Consider the following 23,018-nt stretch of genomic DNA (forward strand, 5'->3'; position numbering starts at 1 on the left):
TGTAGTATCCACCTGCTGCCTCATCCAAGGACAGTCTTTCCTTCTGCTCCCCCTTCCACAGTTTCAGAGTCCTTCTGCACTATGTGCCCAAAGCAAGGGGACAGGAGCAAACAAACTGATTTTTTGCTTGGGAGCCTCCCTTCCCCTCTGCTTGGGCTCCACCTCAGCCAACATGGGCTGAGACAGTCTTTTGCCCCCCTAGCTCCCCACAATGGAGTCAGAACTAGGCCTGTGTGCATCTCTCCTTCTGGCCAAATCCTGCAGAAAAAATCCCCGCCAGCAAAGCTGCCTGTAAAGACCCCCAGCTCTGCACAAGGATCTGGCCCCCTCCTCCCATGGCTCCCCTCTCAGGCCCTGGCAATGCCCGACAGCAATAAGAAGGGAAACTGCTCTGAGCAAAGCAGCAGGAGGGGGGAGGAAATCTGTCTGGCAGCAGCAGCGTGGAGACTTCTTAGTGCTGCCCAGCAGACTCATCCTAGCAGAGAAACTCCGGAGTCAGCTCCTGCTGGCCCGGGGCTGAGGGGGGAAGGCAGGAGTTGATGCTGCATGCGCAGGCCGCAGGGACGCCATTGAAAGCTGCTAAATATGACCAGGTTAGCACTTTAGTCTTTAATGGTGGGTCACCATTAATAAACCCAGGGCCCCAGGGTGCAGTACAGAGCCTCTCCTCCTCCCCCCCTAAACACTCATTTCATTAGCTTTACTGTGCGCGGCGCTCGGCACCTGTCAGAAGGTTAGGCAGCCGGGAGGGCTCGCAAGGGTTAACGGTGCCTTATTAAAGTGCTAACCACTCTTCTCCACTGAGCTTCCAAAGACCTGTACTGAGTGCTCCATGGCACGGGCTGGGGAGACTGCCCTCAGCATCTTTTCCATTTCCCAGACACACGGACATGAGTTGATGTGTGAAAAACCCCCACTGCCCAGAGGTACAGTCACCAGCCCGGGTACAGGGCCAGCAGCCAGTGACTCTTGGGTTAACCCCTGTGTTGACATGGGCTGCAACCAGGCATAGCAAGTCACCAAGCCTCAGTTTCTCCCATTGCAGAATGCTGACAGCTACAGAGTTGTAAATCAAGAGCAATTTTGCCCCCGATTCTTGCTAGGGAAACCAGGAGCAGAGTCTGAGTTCAAGTGCTCTGCACAACTACAAGAGGTCAGATACTGCTCCTAATGATGCCACAGCAAATCAGTGGTGGGCAACAGGACCACTGTGGTAACAGAGAACAGATCATGGCCATTGTAAGAGGAATAACCACAGAGGGGCCAATGAAGTCAGTGTGGTTACAGCTGCTGTGGGACATAGCCCTAGGCCTGGCATCTGTCCCTGGTCAAGAGTCACATTCAGGCTTCCTGTTCCACTGCTGATCCCTGCTCCATCCAGTCCTGTGTTCCCTCCTGCAGGAAGCCTAGCAGTCTGGGAACAGCAACAAGGACAGCAAGGGACAAGGTGAGACAGAGGTGCTAAGGACAAGGCTGTGCTTCACCTGGCTTTACTCTGAGGCCGCCTGTTTCCCGGAGGGAGTGGGGGAGGAGGGACAAATGGATGCCCCAGCTGCCAAAAATCCCATCCCAAGTCTCTATTGATCTGCCCTACTTGGCAACTAAAACTGCAGCCACTGTCTGTAGAGCTGGATCAATACAACCTGGGCGGGTAGGGCTGGAGAGGCGCGTTTATGGGAAGGCAGGGCCTTTGGGGGGAAATATTTTGGCTTTTAAAGCTCTTGCTGAGTAGAGGAAGAGAAATGCCAGGAGCGAGGCTGAGGTTTGGTTTGGACCCACTTCAGATGCCTGCCAAGCCTTGTATCCTGGGATCTGATGGGGAGGAGATGGGGAGGCTCAGGGCTTGTCTTCACTGCGGAGCTAAGTCAGGCTCTTGTCATGGAGTTGCTTCTACACTTCCTCTGTCCATACACAAAACCCGGGTGATGGTGACAGAGTCTGGTGCTTTTGGCCCAGGCTAGCTGGCTCATCTGGGGCTATGGGCTACAGATCAGGTCCTGCTTACACTCCAGCTGGTAAACCATCCACTTTGCAATGTGACACAACATGCTGACAGTCTTCCCATGCCTTCTCACAAATCCTCGTGCATCCAAAAGGACAGAGGTCTTCTCCAGAAGTTATGGGGAAAGAAGCATACAGTAGATCTGCCTCTTGAAGAATAAGGAATCATAGGAGATGCCCAAAAAGATGTTGTGTGCCCGAGCTGAGCTGGCCTGGTTGCTCAGACCTACGGTGGTCTCCCAGGTCAAGGCACAGGGACTGGCCCACCCTACCCTGATCCTGCCCCTCAACTTTTCCATGGGGGTCACATCCTGGTTCAGAAGTGCTGAGTTGGGCAAGATGGGACAGAGGACCTGGCCACAAGTAGAGGCATCAGCCACCTGCCCCAACCAGAAACCCTGATGTCTATATGCACCAGGCAACCGATCACCTCCTTCTCCCCTTTCCCCCTCAAGGGTGTTCTTCAAACCACCCCTGCTCCACATGCTGGAGGTCCCATCCTGCTGTCCAAGATGAGTGACCAGGCCCATGATTCAGGCCCAGATGTGGGATGGCTTGTCCAAGCTAGCACAGAGACACTCCTGGCTCCAATGCATGCTTTCTCCTCATTTTTGAGTTATCAGCAACCCCACGAGAGCACAGCACCATGGGCAGTTGGGAGAGAGGGGACTCTTTGTGTGAAGAACGCCAGGCAGGAATAACCCTTGCACCTAGAGCGCCCCCCTCCCAAAGCCCTGAACCAGTGGCAGGCCGCTGGCTCGGATCATGATCAGCGCCGGCTACGCAAGGGCCGCTGCGCTGGGTTTCACCTCCAAATGCCCTTTGGAGAGATATGTCAAGAGCGAGTGAGAATCTGCAGTTGTTCCAATGTTTCTCACTCAGAACAACTGTTGCGGTCCTTCTAGCATAAAACCGGCAACTGTTCCCAAAAGCGCAGCCCCCTCAGCTCCTGCCCTTAAAAAAACCCAATGACCGATCTCCAAAACACCAGCTTCTGAGTCAGGGTGAAAATGTTATTAACAAAAACATCACTCAGGGGTGGGACACCTGCTCCCAGACAAGCAACTGGCCTGGCTGCCCATGGTTGCTGTATTACATCAGGCCCCAAAAAGAGAAAGGGAAGGGAGGGAGAAGGAGAGAGTGGAAAAGAACAGACGAGGGAGGGAGAGGGCTCAGAGTAACAGACTGAAAGGAAAGAGCAAGAAATGGGCAGAGAGAGAGAAAGTGGATGAACAGAGTATGCGTGTGAGAGCACACGAGGAAGCGTGGGTGGAGGGTGCGCTCAGCAAGTGGCAGTGTGAGAGAAAGTGTGAGAGTGTGTGGGTGCGTGCAAATGCAGGCGTGTGAGAGTGGGGTAGAGCTTAGGAAGGGAAGGTCAGAGAGGAATAAAGGAAGGGGGAGCAGAAAGTAAAAGAGGGGAGTAGGAGGCCAGAGCCAGAAAGTGCCTAGAAAGGGGTAGGAAGGGAACCATGGAGGCTGAGTGAAAGACAAGGAAAGAGGAGGGCACAAGCAACAGAAAGGAAGGGGAGTGAGGACCAGAGGATAAGCGAGGGCAGCAAAACCAGAGAATAGAGAACAAGGCTGAAGAATGAGGGGCAGCAGGAGAAAAGCACGGAAAGGGAGAAGGGGACAGACAAGAGAGGAAGAATAAAAGAAATAAACAGGGGGGAGGGAGAGAAAGATGTCTATTAAAAACCTCAGTGCATAATACAAAATGTCAGGGTTTATAGCTTCATTCTTGGCATTGCTGGTACTGAGAACCCCACACAGAAATGTCACTGCTTGTCATGTTTAATCACCTGCTATTTGTTAACACCTTTGCTGCAAGGAGTCTGCCCCTCACCCCCTCCCGGCTTTCCATTTGGAGTGCAGACCGGGAAAACACACCCCTTCCCTCTTGTTCTGGTTGGACTAATATAATTGGGCCCGCAGCCAGAGTGAGAAGGCCTGGGGCGAGGGTGGGGCAGGCGAGAAAGCTTGCCTGGGGGTGGCACTGCCTGCTTTCTAGCCACAGACCTCCAGACAGTTCTGCACTCCTGCATACTGGCTACATCGCCACCTGATCCAGGTTAATGATGTGCACTGATCATAGGGGTGCCACAGCTCAGGGAGAGGATGGCAGGCAGGATTTCCCCTGCCCCCAGGGAGAGAGAAAAAGATCTTGTTGAGAGCCAAGAGAAGGAAGGAGTGGGCACTGGGACAGTAAGACAGGTTTGTGGAGCAAAAGGGAGCTCAGAGCAGAGGTGCTCCTGGGAAAGGGGAACGGGGGCTTGGGAGATGAGCACTAAGCCTAGGGCAGGAGGACCGGAGCTGGTGCTAATGGGAGCCCTGTTCTCCTTCCTTGCCTTGTACCCAGGACCCATTTCTGTCCTCTGCTGAAAGGCCATATTGTGTACGTGTATGTGAAACCCCTGAAATCCCCGCAAGTCTGGAATCCTCCTATCTGTTTGCTTGAACAGCAACTGTCACATAAAAGCAAACATCCAAAGCTATTAAACGTATAGTTACAGTTTCTCACTGTGGCATCTGCACTGGTGACTTTGCTCCCGCTCCTCTCCCTGTCTCCGACTTCTTTTATTTAATTAAAAGACTCCAGTTGTCCCTTCCATCCGGTGCCCATGATACTCTCGCACCCTATCCTGCTGCCAACCCTCCATCTACAACATCATATCCCACTGCCACAGAAATGATTTTGAGGTCACTGCCAAACCTTTTCCCTCCTGTCTTCTACCTCCCTTCAATTGAGGGGGGGGGGGGGCAAGGGAGGGGAGTGGGGGTGTGTGGAAATCTATCCTCCCCATCACAAAGATCTCTCCAACGTAACTGGGGAAATCTGCTTTTACAATTTCTTGGCTCACCAAAGAAATCAACAACTCAGCCCAGCAAAATTATAGGGACAAAAATGTGTCCCCCAGCTTCTTTAGTGGAGCTAGGGAGAGTTTTGATGAGGAGCACTAGAATCCCTCCATGCCGTTTGGCTGGCTGATGGGAGTATCCCATCTGGGAAACCACAGAGGAACAGATTTACCTAGTGAGAGGGCTTTCAAAATCTCTTCTCATTGATTCTTTTAACTGATTCAGTCAAAGGGGATATAACAGACAAAGACCCCATCCCTGTAGCACTGTGTCTAAATGCAGTCCAGAGCAGCCATGGCTGGACTTGAGTCCCAAATGGGAACCCCAGCACTATGGAGTCTGCAGCTCGATCCTGCTTGTTCTCAGGCCAGGATCCTGCTTGTTCCTGGCTGCTCTCAGGTGACCTCCTCACCAAGAAAGGGTCCTAGGTTAGCTCCCATATTGCTACTCCCATCAGCACAGTGAGCATTGCCTAGTGCCCTCACTGCCCCCTTCATCACTGGAATCAAGGTTGGAATAAGATCCCCTCTCCCCCTTGAGTGCTCGATCTGGAGGAGTTGCAAGGCAGGTTCCAGGAGGGCTGGTCCTGGGGAGGCCTGCTCTGCTGCAGGCAGGCTCTGGACTGTGAAGAGAAGCCATCTCGCACCACAGCAGCTAATCTGGCACCTTTCCCAAGCACTAAATTCAATCCCAAAAGTGTAAAAACTCCTCCAACAAATGGGCCTAATCCACTCCTCTGAGCACAACAGGTGTCACAGGAGAACATGCACACATGAGCCATAGCTGCTACATCTCGTGTTAGAATTGGGCGCGTTGGAGCTATCGGTGGCTAGAAACTCATCAGGAGGTTTTGACAGGAGGTAAAACTTGGCTCTGTGCAGAGGGCATAGCACAAGGCCTGTATGCCAATTCAGCCCTATTTCAAGAACCAAAACGAGGCACAGGCTTTGCACTGGCCTTTTTCCAAGAGGGAGTTTCTCCCTTTTGAGCCGAGGCCAAGCTTATGCAGTGACTAGTGATTTTTGGTGCTGAACTTGAGACACCTCATAAAAGTCTGGCTGTCTGGGGGCAGGTGCTCTGCACTTGTGAGAACTGCTGGCCACCCAGTCCCCACCTTGCACCAAGGTCAACACTCCTTCCATTATGACACTTCCTGCTATCTCGCCAAGCTTTGATCTAGTTTTTTTTTTGTTTTTTTTTTAAATTCTTCCCATTCTTTTCTTTTCCAGATTTTTATGAATTTCCCTCTTGCTTCCCTCCCTCTCTCCCCCCTCTCTCAAGGTCACGCTGCTCGTTTGCACGTTGAATATTTACTCAGCAGCCCAGGTCCTTTCACAGGCGCTCACCACAAATATGCTTTCTGATAAAAGCTGGAGAAAAGAAACTATAAAACCCAAAACAAGATCAGAAATAATAATAAAAAAAAAAATCCCAGCAGGGCAAGACAGGGCAGGCAGAGGAATAAAATAACCCAGCAGAGAAAGCTGAAGAAGAAACGGGCTTGGAGCAAGTTAGTTATTTTCCCCACATTTTCTCTGGGTTTGTTTTTTTTTTTCTTCCCTTTTTCCTGTTTGTTTTTCTGACTGGTTTTGTTCTGCCCTCAGAGCCATGACCTCACTCTGGAAGAGGTCCCCAATTCACCTCTTCTGCCCACACAAAGGGAAATCACCCCCGTGCAACAGGCCGGCTCCCTTCCAGCTCCAAGTCTTTTTGTGCTGACCCTCTGCACAGGGGCAATTACAGGTTAGCCCCCCACTGTGCAGGATGTCTCCTGGACCCATTGCTCATTAACAGGCTGAACAAGCAATGGGGCACTATATTATATGGTATGAAATGCTGCGCAGTCCAGAGGACAGATTAAGGGGACTCAAACTTTTCCCACTCCCATGAATAACCCTATCATAGGAAACCAGGCTACCTGCATGACAAAGGTGAGTGGAATGATACCTTGATGACCCAGTGGAACTCTTCACTCCCTGGTGTTATTGTCAAGCTATGATCCTACACTCTGGCCCTTCTTAGGAGGTCACAAAGTGACTTCACTGAGTCTCTGCCTCACACCCTTAGATCACAAGACCCTGGGACAGGTCTATGAAGCACACAAGTTCCGTTGTTTCTGAAAGAGGATACGAGTTTGATAAATTCCCATGTGACATTAACAGAAGCAATGTTTGGCTGACGTTGTGTGGTTCTGAAAACCCCAACCCCAGCGCTCACATTGTCTAACGAGGTTTTTTAATCACTTCTTAGTGACATCATTTCCATCTCCATCTGACCATCAAAACCAGCACTTGGCTCTAGAGTGAGTGGTGGATCCTAAAACTGGTCTGTTTACCAACGTCTCATCATCTTGCACCGCAGCCCCTTTTGGGCTCCTTAGCCCCTGAAAGGCACGTAAGAAGAAGTTGTTATGTGGAGGAACAGTGTAACGACGAAGCCTATACAAATCACCATGAACTTCAACATAAGTTCTTGTCCTAGCACTGGCTTAGTCTCCAGTTAACTTTTCTAATATCCATGGGGCATAGCTAGCAATACAAGAACTATACCAATGCCAGCTTCTGTCTGGAAGGGACCACACCACCAAAGCCTCATCTCAGTGGGTCTGAGACCCAATCTGACCCACATTTACCCAGAGACATGCCACGATCTGGCTGCTAACACAGATAGCTGGCAGGTGTTAGTGAAAGGCCTGATCCCACCAGCAAGCATAAGGAATATTACCCCACATCTGCTTTTCCCAGGAACATCCAACTGGCATTGAAGGTCTCTTGCTCAAGGATGAAGCCCTCAGCCATCCCCTCGTTCCAGAGCTATCTAGGTTGCTGTACCCTGCTCCAACCCTTGCTCCCCAGATCAGTGTAGAGGACGCCCCACGGATTCTTCCCTCAGGCTGCTTGGGGAGGAGAGCCAATCTGAACCACTCTGCTTTACCGTTTACAGCTCTCCTTGGATTTTTTGCCGCAACCACCTCAATAGCTAAGGATCTAAAGTCAACCTGTTGCTCAGGCTCACAAGCAAGTCACTCCCACCTTCACTCTCACCCCATGTAATGCCTTTTGGCAGCCTCACTGCCTCAATGGGGCAGAGGGAACCAGGTCTTCTGTCTATGTTGGTTGTTTCTATGGAGTTTGACCTTCTCCTTGAGGTTGAGAAACATGCCCTTCTTTAAACAAATACTGCAGCGTTCTAGACAGGAACAGCCCAAACTACTGTATTAACACTACAGACTATTCTCTTCTGGGTCATCAGCAATACCGTAGTAAATATGACAATAAAACTAGTGACATTGCTCCTAGCAGTTGTGTCTTGGGCTATTCATGTTACTGGTGGATCTACACAGTAGTAACATGATCCTAGGCTGCTCTCTTTGGGCCATGCTGACACCAGTCATACCAGGGACCTTCAGAATTACTATGGGAGTAATATGCAATGTTTGGCTCCTTTAGTACTGTAGCAACTGCCTCGTAATAAAAGTTGTAGTGTTTGCAGCCCTCCACAAGACTGTGATTTTAGTACTGCAGTACCAGTACTCTGGTCTGGAGTGATTTGTTGCTCACAGTACGGTAGTAACAGTGCTCTAGGCTGCCGTGGATTAGGCTAGTGTCATAGGAGGCTGCAGTGTTTTTTACTGACCCCTTCTCTACTCAGGTCAGGGGACAGACTGGGTGCCACCGGGGTCTTTGTGTGGGCTCCCCATGACCCTGCTGTCTCCCTGGCACAGCCTGTCTCGTCTCACTGAGCTCCTGCTCGCCCTCCCTCCCGCCTGACGCGCACATGGCTTTAATGTTTTTATTACCTGTTTGACTCGCTGCCTTATTGCTTCTCCCCTTAATGGGGCCGTAACCGTGGAAACGAGGAATAAACGGCCACCAGAAAATGAGATGATTAAACAGGTCACCCTGGCAAAACAAACTCTGTGTTCACACAAGCCAGCATGTGTATGCAGCTCCTGCCCAGGGAAATAGAGGGCTCGGCTGGAGGGGGCTAGAGGGCAGCAACGCTGCTCATGGAGGGGATGTGGAACTGAGAAAGATCCTTCCTCAGAGGGCAGGCGCCCTCACTCAAGGGAAGGTGCTGTACATGTCTCTGCATGTGGGCCACACCTTCCTAGGGCAGGGGAAGGAGACAAGACTGGCATGAGTGTGAGCCAGCCAGCCCGTAACCAAAGCACAGGTCTGAGGCAGCACTGAAGAAGGTGCCAAAGACCCAGCTTGCACCCTGTCCTCAGACTCTGCCAGCCGATCTCCCTACTACAGCCCAAGAGCAGGGGCTAGAGACCGCCAGACGCCCTCTCTTCTTCAGTACCTCTAGGTCTTGTGTTTGCCCCCCAACTGTTGCTCCCCTTAGTACAACTGCCCCAGCAGTAGCAACAGCATGGTATTTTCCAGACAACTGTATATGCATCTACACAGCACACAGGGTGTTGGGGGAGCTACTACAATATAGAGAAGAAATCAAAGGCCACAACCCTGACTTTAACATGATTAATAATAATAGTGGGTTTATTATGGCCACCCTGGGGGCTCACCATGCTCAGGGTCCCATGGCGCCAGGCCCTGCACAGAGCAGACAGTCCTTGCCTCAAACAGCTTAAGCTCCGAACAGATGAAACAGTCCCAGGGCATGTCCTAACCTGCTGCCAGAGTCCCAAGCTGACCGACCTGATTACCTTCTGTGATGAGATGACTGGCTCTGTGCATGTGCGGAGAGCAGTGGATGTGATATACCTTGACTTTAGCAGGACTTTTGATATGCTCTCCCACAACATTCTTGCAAGCAAGTTTAGGAAATATGGGTTGATGAATGGACTGGAAGGTGGATAGAAAACTGGCCAGATCATCAGGCTCAAAGGGTAGTAATCAATGGCTCTATGTCTAGTTGGCAGCCAGTATCAAGTGGAGTGCCCCAGGGGTCGGTCCTGAGGCCAGCTTTGTTCAATATCTTCATCAACAACCCGGAAGATGGCATAGAGTGCACCCTCAGCAAGTCTGCAGATGACACCAAGCTGGGGGGAGTAATAGATATGCTGGAGGGTAGGGCTAGGATTGAGAGAGACCTCTACAAATTGGAGGATTGAACGAAAAGAAATCTCATGAAGTTCAATAAGGACAAGTGCAAAGTCCTGCACTTAGGATGAAACAATCCCATACACCGGTATAGGCTGGGGACTGACTGGCTAAGCAGCAGCTCTGCAGAAAAGGGCCTGGGGGTTACAGTGGACAATAAGCTGGATATGAGCCAACAGCACGTCCTTGTTGCCAAGAAGGCTAACGGCTTATTGAGCTGCATTAGTAGGAGCGTTGCCAGCAGATCGAGGGAAGTGATTATTCCCCTCTGTTCTGTACTGGCGAGGCCACAAGTGGACTACTGTGTCCAGTTTCCCCCCACACTCCTACAGAAAGGATGTAGACAAATTGGAGAAAGTCCAGTGGAGGGCAACAAAAATGGGTAGGGGGGTGGGGTACATGACTGAAGAAGAGAGTGGAACTGGGCTTATTTAGCCTGAAGAGAAGACTGAGGGGGGATTTAATAGCAGCCTTCAACTATCTGAAGTGGGGTACAAAGAGGATGAAGCTGGACTGTTCTCAGTGGTGGCAGATGACAGAACAAGGAGCAATGGTCTCAAGTTGCAGCAAGGGAGGTGTAGGTTAGATATTAGGAAGAACTTTCTCACCAGGGGAGTAGTAAAGAACTAGAATAGGTTACCCAGAGAGGTTGAGGCATCTCCATCCTTGGAGGTTTTTAAGACGCAGCTAGACAAAGCCTTGGCCAGAATAATCTAGTTGGGGATGGACCTGCTTTGAGCAGGCAGCTAGACTACATGGCCTCCTGAGGTCCTGTCCAACCCTCATTTTCTATGACTCTGTGTCCCAATGGTTGGCCATGTTTGTTCCACAGTGCTTTGTTACTGCTTGGGGTGAGGCTCAGGAAGGTTGGGGCTCAAGTGAATGAAACAAAGGAGGGAAGGGAGCAAACATGCTAAGGAGCACAGGGCCAGGAGGAATGAGGGGCATGAGTGGAGCGAGGCTGAAGTGTAGAGGCCATGCTGGAGAGGTTGCGGCCAACAGCCAACGAGAACTGAAAGAGATGCTCCGACGCCATCACGGTAGCATGGGGTTCCTCGCTCAAATAGATCCTGTAGCTGCTGTGCTGCCAGGTCCAACCCATTGGCTCTTTTCTCCAGGCCACGTGGCTGTGGGAAGCGCTTGGCCCAAGCGCTCCAAAGGGATGTCTCCTCTGCACAGTTCTGTGTCTGGAGGGTGCTAGGAAGGAGGGACAGCCCTAGCTGGGCCTCATTTAACCCTCTTCCCTTCAGTGCTACAGATCTAATCCTCACTTAAGCCATAAAAGCAGCTCTAAGCAGGAATCCAGTCCCTAACCCCAACAATGAGCCAGGGATACGCCAATGGCAACTCCAACTGACCCTCCAAAACAGGGCACTGTGGGTCTCTTGGGGGCTACCACACCCACAGGCCAGGTTCCAGGCCTCACAAGGATATTCCCCCAGCGCATCATCACTGCTGCACACCACATCTAGTCCACACCAGCAGGAGAAGGAAAAGGCAGGAGCTTCTGCTCTCCCCATCTTCCCTTCCCTCACCCCACCCTGAGAGCTGGCTCTGAGCTCCCTTCATCAATCACTGGGCCTAGTCAGATGCCGAGCCTCCCAGGCTGCATCTTTCAGCACAAAATGTTCTTGAAAATAAAACAAAGCAAACAAAAACCAAACAAGCAACGTCACAAACCGTCCTCCAAAGTGGTGGGGATCCTGCCAAAATCCACATCCTGCCCCTACCTGTTTGAAACCTAGAGCTCCCAGGTGCCAGCTGTCTAGGGAAAAAAGACTCCCAGAGACAGAAGTAGCATAATCAGAAGAAACTGGCACCCTAGAGCCAGGGGGGTGGAGATGAGAAGACAACAACTAGTGGGATGTTTTAAACACGCATGAGGGTTATAGCACTAGCTCAACAGTTTGGTGGAAGAACAGCTACATTCATCAGCTCCTCTCCTGGGGACAGCTAGGCTCATTTGTGTCAGCCCCCAACAGGGGTGAAGAAGAGGGAGACAGAGACAAGATGGCAGAATGAGCAAGCATGAAAGGGAAGGTGAGGAAGAGCATTGCAAAGGCTGTGTGAAAAAGACCGAGTGAAGTAGTGACGGAAAAAAGTGAGAGAAAGAGAGACGTGAGAGGAAGTAGCAAGAAAGCACACGCATGGGAAAGGCTGAGAAATGCTGGAGAACAAGACAGGGAAAGACTGTGAATACAAGATACACTGAGTGACAGTGAGCCAGAGCAGGTGAAGGAGCATCTGTGGACAGGCTGGACCCAGCTCCCCGGGAGCTCTCAGGCGGCCTGCTGAGCCATGCAAAGGCCAGAAGGGAGGCCGTCCTACCAAGTTCCCATTACAAAATATTCAAATGAGAAAACAAGCCAGCTTGCCCCCATGGCCCTCAAGCCCCTTCAAGCTGGTCCTTCTCTGCCAACAGCAGCTGCTTGCCTCCAGGACACGCAGGCAGTAATTACTCCAGGAGCGACTTCCTCTCCCCACTGCCCGCTATGCAGAATGGCACTTTAAAAGAGATGCGGGAGGGGAACTCTGAACACCCAACAGGAATCCTGTCCCCACAAGATCTGACAGCAGGCAGAGGGTGATGCTGGATAGCCCCACAAAGGGAGCCTGGCACGGGAGGATGGCACAGGACCATCCCATGAACATTCAAAGGCCTCCAGAGACAGGTGCATGCGGGACACCTACTGATGGCAAGGAGGGCACCCGTGGGCGGGTCAGTCCAACATGTGGATATGCACAGGCATGGCACTGGCATATGCCGCACAGAAAGGCAGAGCTGCTTTAATGAGATGATGCTTCTATGACTCAGGCCCCAAAGGGATTGGGACTTCTTTATTATTATTATTTTATTTTTCCATCATAAATGATGCCCTGGAATGCCAGGTTTTTCTGGAAATACCAGCTGAGAGCCAGTGTCATTACCTGACTTTGGAGCTTCCGTGTTGGGAAGCTACACCACAGTTTGGATCTCAAACCCTTGGTGAAGGCCCTTAAGGCAATGGAATAGATGCAAGGCAGTCCAGTGGTGCTCACTCCTTCTGACCCAGTGTACAGAAGGAGTGTAGGACCTGGGACAACAAAGGCAGCCCAGTTCCCTGTGGATGGGATGGCAATGCTGCAGTGGGACCAAGCTTACTGCCCCCTCCCAGGTTGAGGAAGAGGCATACCCAGCTCCACCCTGCATTCCCCCTAGGATAGGATACAGCCCTCATTAATCCCTTTCCATCACTAAGGTGCCCATCCCTGGCTCTGGGCTTCATGGGTACCCACCCATGTGATCCCTGTTTTAGAGATGTGGGATTGTTCAGCCCAGACAGAGACACAGACAGGAGTAATGTGACTTATCCACATTGGGAATAGAACCCAGGTCTCCTGAACCCCGAACTTCTCTCCCTTGATTACATACATATTCATGGCTGGCTCTTTTTCCATTAAAAGGCAGGGTAGATGCGCAACTTTATAGAGCCAAGTCAAATATATACATTTTATACATATATTGTACAAAATACAAGAGACGGCATGCTCAAGTTTTTGTGAACAAAAGTTCACTTTATCAGATGATTCACAAAAGCTTGTGCTCACTCTGTATATTTAATCTTATTTAGTTAGTCAATAAAGGTGCATATCTACCCTGCCTTCTGACTGACTTCAGACTAAGACGTCTAACTACCTCTGTCTTCTGTGATTGCCTGTATAATGATATAGCCTACAAGACTAAGGGATCTGAAGGAATTGGAGGACCCTCTCCCATCATCAGGCTTCATTTCTGAGACCCACCCAACCTTTCTCGCAGCCTTTCTGCTCCCTCCTGAGTGGACAGCAGCAATTCTGTCAGCAGACACACAAATGTACCCTGCGGTCTCCTCCTTGCCTCTGCAGCGTAGCCCTCTCTATATTGGTGTGCGCTAGGTGTTCTGGAGGTCAGACTGGCTGGCACCAGAGATGAGGTGGAAGAGGGTGAGGGGCTCCTCAACTCTCATGCCTCTTGAAGAGACACGTCTTTAAATGGCCCACAGATTCCTGCTGGAATGTTACCTGCTTCAATATAACAGGGCTGACTGGCATGAGTCAATTGTAGAGGGAAAAATACCCCACCCCCTCTTTGTCCAGGTGGCTTAAAGATCTCTTCCCCTGTGCCCAGGTCCCCACCATGCCAGGATGTCACTCAGACCCTAACACTACAGCTCTAACACAGACCGTGCTCTGCAGTTCAGGAGTCCACATCACAAAAACCACCAGCCTAACAACCTCCCTTGGGGACAACCTCAGCAGAGGCCAAGGACTGAACTGGCCAAGGAGGTTGAATTCCCCATATCTTCACTGGCTCAGGTACAAGGTACTGGGCAGAGCACAGGGGAACCCTGCAAGGGCACAAGCCACCCTGCATCTGTCCCAGCTCCGTTCACCAGCACAGATGTCACCCATGGGCAGAACTGAACTCCAGAGAGCATCCCTAGCTCTACATGCACAGGAGGGAGCAAGCCACAAGCAGGAGTGTATGCATGGCAGGCTGGTGGGGTTATGTCCTGTGCAACTGGGCACGGGTGATCATTTGGGAGCTTCACTCATCCTCAGAATCACCCATGCAGCACTTTGCTTTCTCACTTCGTTTCACAAGAGGCTCTGCTGAAATGCTGCCTGTCTACAACAAACACGTACCCATTCGTGAATCATCCCCTCACACCCAAATACTGGGAATGGGGGCCAGGTTCCTCCCTGGGACACCAAGTGCTTTGGGGAGCTGTGGGTGCTTAAGCCTGTGGTGAAGTTTCTCCATTAATTTGAAGCTTCCCAGATTTTCCCCTCCCCTTTTCTCCTCCCTCTGCCCTGTCCGAGGTGCAGCTTTTATCGTGAGCACGAAACTGCTCCAGGACTGGAAGTTCCGAGAAGCTTTCCAGCCTCGGCAGTTTTTTGTTGGTTGCGTTTCACCCTGCTCTGCTCCATGCCCGACACCCCCAAACAGCCTGGGAAGCCCTATGCAGCCAGGGAATGAGGGATGGAAACCCCAGAGATCTCTATAAGGACACTGGAATTTGCAGAAGGGACATGCTTTGGGCAAGTGAATTGCGTATCTGTGGGTGGGAGGGCTCCCAAGGAACTGGGGGAGTTGTCATGGTGGGCTATGGACTCAGCTCCCAGGTACCTTAAAGATGTAGGAAGGGCTGGCCTGGAGTTTGTGGAAAGGAATTTCCACATACTCACCCAGTCAATGCCCACCCTGCCAACCTGTTCAACCCTGTATGCACACAGAGAGCAGGCCCAGCTCTAGCCAGAGACCAGGACCACAGTGTTAGGAGCTACACAAACAAAACAGAAAGAGAGCCTGTGCTCCAAGGAGCTTACACGTCCCTGCGCCAACTGGTCAAGGCATGTAACTATTCCACCTGCCCAGAATCCTATGCTCCTCCAGGCCATCTCTGTACATACTTCCCAAGCTGGTCAAAGCCACCAAGTAAGCATATGCTCATATCTGCCTGCACAGCACCTTGGCCCAGCCCTGTACCCACTCAGCACTGCTTCCCTCCTCAAAGTGGCTCTATGCCCATAAAGTCCCCAATTCTTCACTTGCCGTCTTGTGTCACCTCCTCCATTTCCACTAGCCCTTTGTTAATCCAGGGTCCCTGCTGTCACCTACATCTGCCAGGCAATGAGCAGTCCCACCCTATCCTTGGTCTCAGCTTGGCACTTCATCCAATGGTTCACCCACTAGCCATGTGCCTGTGTGCCTGGCCTGGCTCTGAAGTCACCCAAGTCAGTACTCTTGCAGCTCTCCAGCTCCTGTTGGTGTTTTTATCTGGTGCAGGCAAAAGCTGGGTGGGACGTGGAATTAAAAGCCAGTAAGGTCCTTCTCCCATGGCTGGTGTCCTTCTCCGCCTCCCTCAAGCCCTGGGCTGTCCAAGAAGAGGAAGCAGGGAGCAGCCAGGTCCTGGTCCATGGAGGCTCTCAATCCTCAAAATGGATTTTACCTGTCTCTGAAAGCCTCCTCCATCTCTCACCCCACCTCGCTTTCTCTCCAGGGAAATCAGTCTAAAAGGGGCTAATGGAACAATGTCCCTCTCCCCCTCTTATTCTCTCTCTCTTTTTTTTTTTTTTATTAGCATTTGTGGAATTTATTCCCAAACTCTCCTAATCTTTCGTACACAACCATTTGATTTGCATAACCCAGCCCCCTCTCATAAAAACTGGCTGCTAGTTTAATTAAAAAATGTAAATTTGCTGTCATCTCGGGGCCTGGTGAATTAGGACGACATCGGCATTTTTTATTGCTGAAGACGTCCAAATTGATCCAGTCCGCATTGAACCAGAGGGGAGGAAACAGTGCCGCGTGGGACTCTGGGCTCTGGCTTCTGCCCCTCCCCCACCACCTGAATCCAACCTCCGTTGCCCCCTCTCCGGTTCACCAAGTACAGCTGGGGACACCGACTGCTCCAAACCACATTGGGCTTGGCCAGCGAGGACTCCTGGGTGAGGTTGCTTCTGCAAAGTGATTCTTGGTCAGGACCTCAGTATGAAAATAAGAGAAGAGAACAGAGATGATAAAATACTTCTCTGGAAGAAGAGGGAAACAGAGGTGGAGGTGTGAGACAGGGAGAGGACATGTCTTTTCCTCCCACAGCGCTAAGCCATGCTTTCCGTATCAGCCTGTTACTCTCCAACCACTTTTCACCAACTTCTGAGTGGGAAACCTAAATCATGGACTATTCAGCCGAGATTTACTGCTACAGTGATAGCCCTCATGCAGAATACTCCACATTGAGCCAAAAATCCTTGGGATTTTGGGAAAGCGTGTGCAAGCCTTTTCCAGGAACAGGAAAGAGAGGGGAACATAAATAGGTACAGGGATCAGAGAAAGAGAAACTAAAGGTTCATAAGCCATGTTGTTAAAGTTTGGTCACTAAGAACCTCTAATGTTCATGGTATTCCTGTTCTTTCTATGATCCTAGTAAGCACTATGTTTTGCAGTGGAAGGATGTACTGAAATATCACGTGGACATACAGACCTCACTCAGTTGGTCTCCAACTGTTATTTGAAATCCAGCCTAGAAGCCATATGCACCCAGGAGGCTGGCAGCCAGTGGGATAGTTGTAGGGAGAGTTCTTATGTATGAATGAAGGCCTTGTAATCCAACTACCAATCCCCATTTTATCAATGCCCAACCTACGGTGAATTACCACTCTATCCAGTCCTGATCCAAGGCCCATTCAACCAACACAAGTGCTCTGCTGACTCTGCTAAGCCCTGGAGCACATCTTTCAAGCAACCACAAGGCCTTACTTGATGCTGTTACTGGAGGGTGAATCCCCCACTCAGGTAAGTCTTTCTACTGTGGAACAGCCCTTGCCAAGTGCTCCTTGTCACCCTCTGGACACACTTTGGCCCAGCAGAGTCCCCAGAAAAGCTCCCAAGGAAACTTTGGTCTCCAAGGTAAAGCTCCACCTCCTGCATGATGCCACTGTAGCTGGTGAAGCCAACACAGGAATGAACCAAACCAAAGCAGACCTGTGTCTGCCACAGTGTAGATAGTGTTCTTTTTTTAAGCAATACAAAAATGAAAATATAAGCTGCATCCCCTCTCCCCATTACTTGTTTCTGTCCATCTCCCCCACCACCTCTAGGCTCCTGGGCATCATGCTGAGTGCAGTACCTCTTCCCTCTTGAAGAAGTTGTGTGGATGGCAGAAGAGTCTCCCAAAGGAAGTGACCAATGCTCAGTCACTTAGAATATTTATGACTCTCAAAGTCACATCCTGGGACAGATCCTACCTTGAACCCAGGCATAACAAGTTGGCCTGGCAGGACCTTCTCATCTTTCACCTCTATGAAAACTTCTGAAACAAAGACAGCACAAAAAGCAGGACCAGAGCTTCAGACCTCACATCTTGCATCCCCCCCTGGGAAAGAAACCTCTCCTGGACTGTCCTTTGTCAATCAGCAGCTCACAGGAGCAACCAGCCCTTCAAGCTGACTCCAGGGAGCCACTGCCTGAAGGTTTGGAGCGAATTTGAGATGCAATGCCTAAGGGAGATAAGCTGGCCCCAAGTAGATAAGGGTTAGAGGTGGTGATAACGGGGCAAGTCTTTGTCCCGTAACCCCAACTAGACAGTTCGCCACTTGCAGATTGTAATGCTGACCTAACTCAGACCTGCCCAGACCCTAATTTCCACACTCATCAGTGCCTTGGGTTTCTGTACAAGACCAAGGAAGGTCTATGTTGCCCCAGAGCAGCTGTGGGGAAAGCTTAAGCATGTGTTATGCTCCCAACTTCTGTATCCCCACGGTACAGGCCAGGGGCAGTTTCCATAGCAAATGGGATGGGACAGGAAGGAGGAAGTCCAAACGTTCATTGCGAGTGAAGCCGGTTGACCTTGCCCGAGAGGCAGGAGTTGACACCGATTGGCTGGCAGGTGCAGCTCCAGCCAGCAGGGGGCAATGCCTCTCCAGAAAGGGGAGTTAAAATGGAGAGAGGTCTTGGAACCAGGCCAAGGCTGGTTGTAAACACCTGGTACAGCTGCATTTTCATCCCCTCTCTCAGAGGTCCCAGAGTTCCTGGAGATGAGGATCAGGCGTAAATCATTGTTTATTCCTCTTGAAAGTACCTGCCCTCCTTAATTTAACCACATCCTTAACGCTTCCCTTGCCCAGGCAGCCTCTCAGCTCCCTTGATCTACCACAGCACACGCCCAGGAGCAGGCCAGCCCAGAGCCAACACTGCAAACGGAGGTGTGAGAGTCCTTCCTGCTCCTTTCCATTCCTGGTATCATTAAAAGAAAACAAACAAACAAACAAAAACACCTTATCCTTTGAAAGCAAACTAACAGGGTTCAAAGTTCATGCCCAGTCAATCATCAACCAGTTTATTACTGCCTTAATTCTTTATGAAAATTACACTACAATAATGGTCCACGACACAGCAGAATCGCCAGGGCGGGCGGGCGGTATGGCCCGTCGCCGTCACGTAGTTTCTAAACAAAGGGATGGGGTTTAAGCCACTGAAGGAGAAGACATCTTGATTTCCTGGTGGGACCGGGCCAAAGCCAGGGTGTCGATAAAGCCCAAGAGGGGGAAACGGGCCCTAAGGGATCTCTGCCAAACTTGGAGCTGGCTCACACCACCTCAAGGCCAGGCTGCGAAAGCCAAACTCAAATTCTGCCCTGGGCCGGCAAGGGACTGGAAACCCTACTAACATAATGCGCTTGATCCCAAGCTGAAATCGTGCCCCGGCCCCACACCGGGCTGTGAAATCCCAGCCCTGTGCACAACCCCACCTGGAGCCCACGCCACGCTCCAGTCTTGCGCTAGGCCCAGAAAGCTGCCTGCCCCCTGCCCTCCCCGCACGGGCTGGAGAGCCAGGGGGCGCGCCGGTCCCCTCCGCGCCGCGCCGCTCCCGGGGCCTGTCACGTGAAACCAAAACACCGCCCGTCTCCGCATGGGGGCTTTTAAAAAAAAAGCCAAAAAAAAAGGGGGGGGGGGGGGGGAGCCTACACACCTGACACAAAAAGGACGAAAATAAATCCACCCGGGCGAACAAAAAAAAAAACCCCAACACACAACAAAACTCATTAAAGGTAATAAGCAGCCTCTTCCTCTGACACTGCCTCGTCCCAAATAAATTAAATTCCTTTTCATTTAGCCAGCGCAGGAACCTGAGGAGCCGCCTGGGCCAGCCCCGCGCCGGTGCTCGCGGGGGGAGGGGGGGAGAAATGAAAGAGAAAACAACCCGCACAACTTGCCAAAAAAAAGAAAAAGAAAGAAATAATATCGAGGCAGAATCATTTCAACCCCCCTCAACTTCCCGGTCCCCGGAGCCTCGCCCCTGCTCCCGACCCCGGCGGCCGGGCGGGGAGCGGGGAGCGAGGCGCGGACACGGCGGGGGGGGGAGGGAGGGAAATAAAAAAAAGCAACTTCCGTAAAAGAACCGAAAGAAAAGTGAAAGAGCCGGAGCGGAGCCCGCGAGTCCCGCCGCGGCAGCACCTGGCGCCCCCCCGAGCCGCCCCCGCGCGCGGGCAGAGCCGGGGGGCGCGCGGCCAACTCCGGCCGGCGGCGCGGCGGGCGCGGGGCGCTACTCACCATAGTCGGGGCGCCGACAGCCGAATTCACTGAAATAATCAACTTTCATACTACTTCCCCGCGCGCTCCGCGCCGCACCTGAGCGCGCCCCGATCACAAGTTGTGCCGCGCTGATGTCATCGCCGGCGCGGTCGGTCCTGCCCGCAGCGCCGGGGCAGCCGCGCCGGGCGGGCGGGCGGCGGCGGCGGGCGGGGGGGGCGCGGAGCCGCGTGATTGGCAGCCGCCGCCGGCCCCGCCCCCCGCCCGGGCCTTCCCCGCGCCGGGGGCAGGTGAGCGCGGGCCGGGCCCGGCCGGGAGGAGCGCAGCCGCCGCCCGCCCGCCCGCCCAACCCGCGGCTCGCACCTGCCCGCGGCGGGAGAGCTGAGGACATCGGGAGTTTGTGCGGGGAAGTTTGCACTCAGCACAGAGCTGTTGCACGGCCGGTTTCATCGCGGGGATCCTGGCAGCGAGAGAGCGCCTGTGCCCGAGGCACGGCCGGCTGGGAAAGGGGGTGCAGCTCTGGGGGTGCTCGGCACACGGAGGGCCGCGCACCGCGAGCAAGCGGGAGCGGGACGGCGCCAGGCACGTGCGAGTGTGTGACGTGTGCTGGTGCGCAGCGGGGAGTTGTGCGAGGAAACCCTTTCATAGGGGCAAATGTTTCTGGAGAAGAGTGTGCATGTTGTGTACAGCACGGTGCGTGCACAGGAGAATGCGTGTGCCCGTAGGGGAGCACCTGCTATGTATAGTGCGTGCACAGGAGAATGTGTGCCCGGATGCGAGCACCTGCCATGTACAGTGCATGCGCAGGAGAACACGTGTGCCTGTATGGGAGCACCTGCCGTGTCTATACACAGGAGAACACGTGTGCCCATAGCGGAGCACCTGCCATGTATAGTGCGTGCGCAGGAGAATGCGTGTGCCCGTATGGGAGCACCTGCTGTGTATAGTGCGTGCGCAGGAGAACAGGTGCCTGTATGGGAGCACCTGCCATGTATAGTGTGTGCGCAGGAGAACGCGTGTGCCCATATGGGGAGCACCTGCCATGTATAGTGCATGCACAGGAGAATGCGCGCTCCCATATACACGGCAGGTGTGCTCACGGTAGGTGCACAGGGCAAAACAGACTTGCACCAAAGCAGCTGTGTTCATGCTGAATTTCTGGGGATTTCACTGGCCTGTGTCACAATCGCTAAGATTACTTCAACACGCTGGGCCAATCTCACCACAAGCGTAAACTCGGAGAAGGCCGTTTGGCCCACAGTGGGGGTTTTTTTTTTTTTGCAATTAATTTCCTCATTTTTGTTGCCTTTTTTTAAGTAGCAAAGAATGCGAGGGAGGCTCCGAGAGGCGTATTGGGTAAACATACATATAAGCCTCTTTCTTTAAAACAAACGAACAGATTATTTACCCGATTAAACAGGTATTTTGAGCAGGCTGTGTGTTATTTTTTTTAAAGGTCCTGTGTTTGGCTCCCTGGGCTCTGGTGAAGCAGGCCGCTCTGGCAGGGCTTAGGGGCAGTCGACGAATTCCCAAGCTCGTACATGCAGATCTTTTAGCAGCCTGTAAAGGAGACCAACATCATTACACCTGTGCTTAGCACAAAGGATCCCAGCTGCCCTCTCAAACTGGTCATCCTAGTCTCTACCGGCATCAAATAAGACACAGGGCGCATGGCCAGGAACATTTGTTCCACTGATGGGCCAGGACATGAGGTTGGCATGGTCTGACCTAGTCACAAATGTGGGGCATATGCAGGTGGAAAGGGAAAGCAGCATCCCCAGTCAGAGGGCACCTGTGCCATATGCCCCCTCTCCCACTTGGGACTTGCCCACCACCTTCAGGCTTGTGGGCCCCCTGGTGGAGCAGATGTTGCAGGCACCATGCACAGTTACAACCAGTGCTGCAGCTGGATGTGGGACCTGCACTTGGGTTGTGCACCAGCATCAGTGGGGGTGACTGGAGCCCTATATTTTAACAGCTTTCCATACGACTGATGGACTAAAAGCCCCCAAAGCCATCATACTGGAGTTCCCTTCCAGCTTGAAGAAACCAAACTCCTGCTCTAAAGGTGCCCCTAGCATAAAAACCAGAAGTCAACACACCCACTGTTCAGTGCTGGGTTGCTGACAGTGGCTGCAATCTCCACCACCACAATAACCCAGCACTGCCTTCTGAATGACACCTGCTAGCTGTCCACACCTCACTCAGCCCAGGACGTGACGCCAACCTGCCAGCCCCCTTCGTGCTCTCATCCGTGCCACTCCCTGGGTCCACTGTCCTGGCGAGACATGGCCATGAGGGGGCTGCAGTCCCTGAGAGGGAAGGTTTTATTCCTAACAAAAAGAAGTTGTTTTGAATCAAAGAATCCCGGCTATCGTTCTGCTACTTCCAGGCTCCTGCAACTCGATGTCAGCCTCATGCCAGCTCTCAGAGCCAAAGCCTCTGGACAATCTCTCCTCCGTTTCATAAAGCTAGACACATCCTTTGTCCCTCAGGTTCTTCACTCTAATTTCTCCTACAGACACGTCATTATTAAATGGGGGGAACGACTTGTATTCATCACCACTGTCCGCCGACAGCCCAAGCTCTGTGTTTCACAACCCAGGAGGGAAAACACATACATGCAGTTACATGCACGTGCCAGCACACAGGTACACACAGCGAGTACATACTGTCCCACAGAGATTCACCCTCCTCACTGCCTATACTCTCCCGTATACACAAACACGAACATTCATGCATCAATGTATACATGCCAGCTCAGACACTCCTGCAAAAGCACAGTAGCTCAGGCACTCAAGTGCACGTGCAGGCACCGTGCTGAACAAACGTGCACACACTTCCGAGGACTCCCCTCCACAGGCTCAGGTGTGGGATCCCCATGACCCCTCCTACTTCTCCCTACAGAGGTGTCATTTCAGGTGAGGCTCCCGCCCTGGAGCTGACGCAACGCTTAGGCCTGATTTCGTATCTCAGAGATCTCCAGTCATAGGATCATTTTTTATTTCCCCATCCTCCCACCCTTGCCTCTTACCCAAG

At 52.2% G+C, this 23,018-nt stretch overlaps 1 protein-coding gene across 4 annotated transcripts in view; it reads right to left on the minus strand.

Moving 5' to 3' along the window:
* The window catches only part of CASZ1 (castor zinc finger 1), a 104,934-nt gene extending 84,761 nt beyond the window's left edge, over positions 1 to 20,173 (minus strand). For all 4 annotated transcript variants that reach the window (XM_059716670.1, XM_059716671.1, XM_059716672.1 and 1 more), the window contains exon 1: positions 20,001 to 20,173. In XM_059716670.1, the coding sequence (XP_059572653.1) occupies positions 20,001 to 20,049 (49 nt within the window). In that variant the 5' untranslated portion in view covers positions 20,050 to 20,173. The remainder of the gene's footprint in view (positions 1 to 20,000) is intronic.
* Positions 20,174 to 23,018: the final 2,845 nt, after the last annotated feature.

The sequence above is a fragment of the Alligator mississippiensis genome, chromosome 13, assembly GCF_030867095.1.
Source record: "Alligator mississippiensis isolate rAllMis1 chromosome 13, rAllMis1, whole genome shotgun sequence".
Classification (NCBI taxonomy): domain Eukaryota; kingdom Metazoa; phylum Chordata; order Crocodylia; family Alligatoridae; genus Alligator; species Alligator mississippiensis.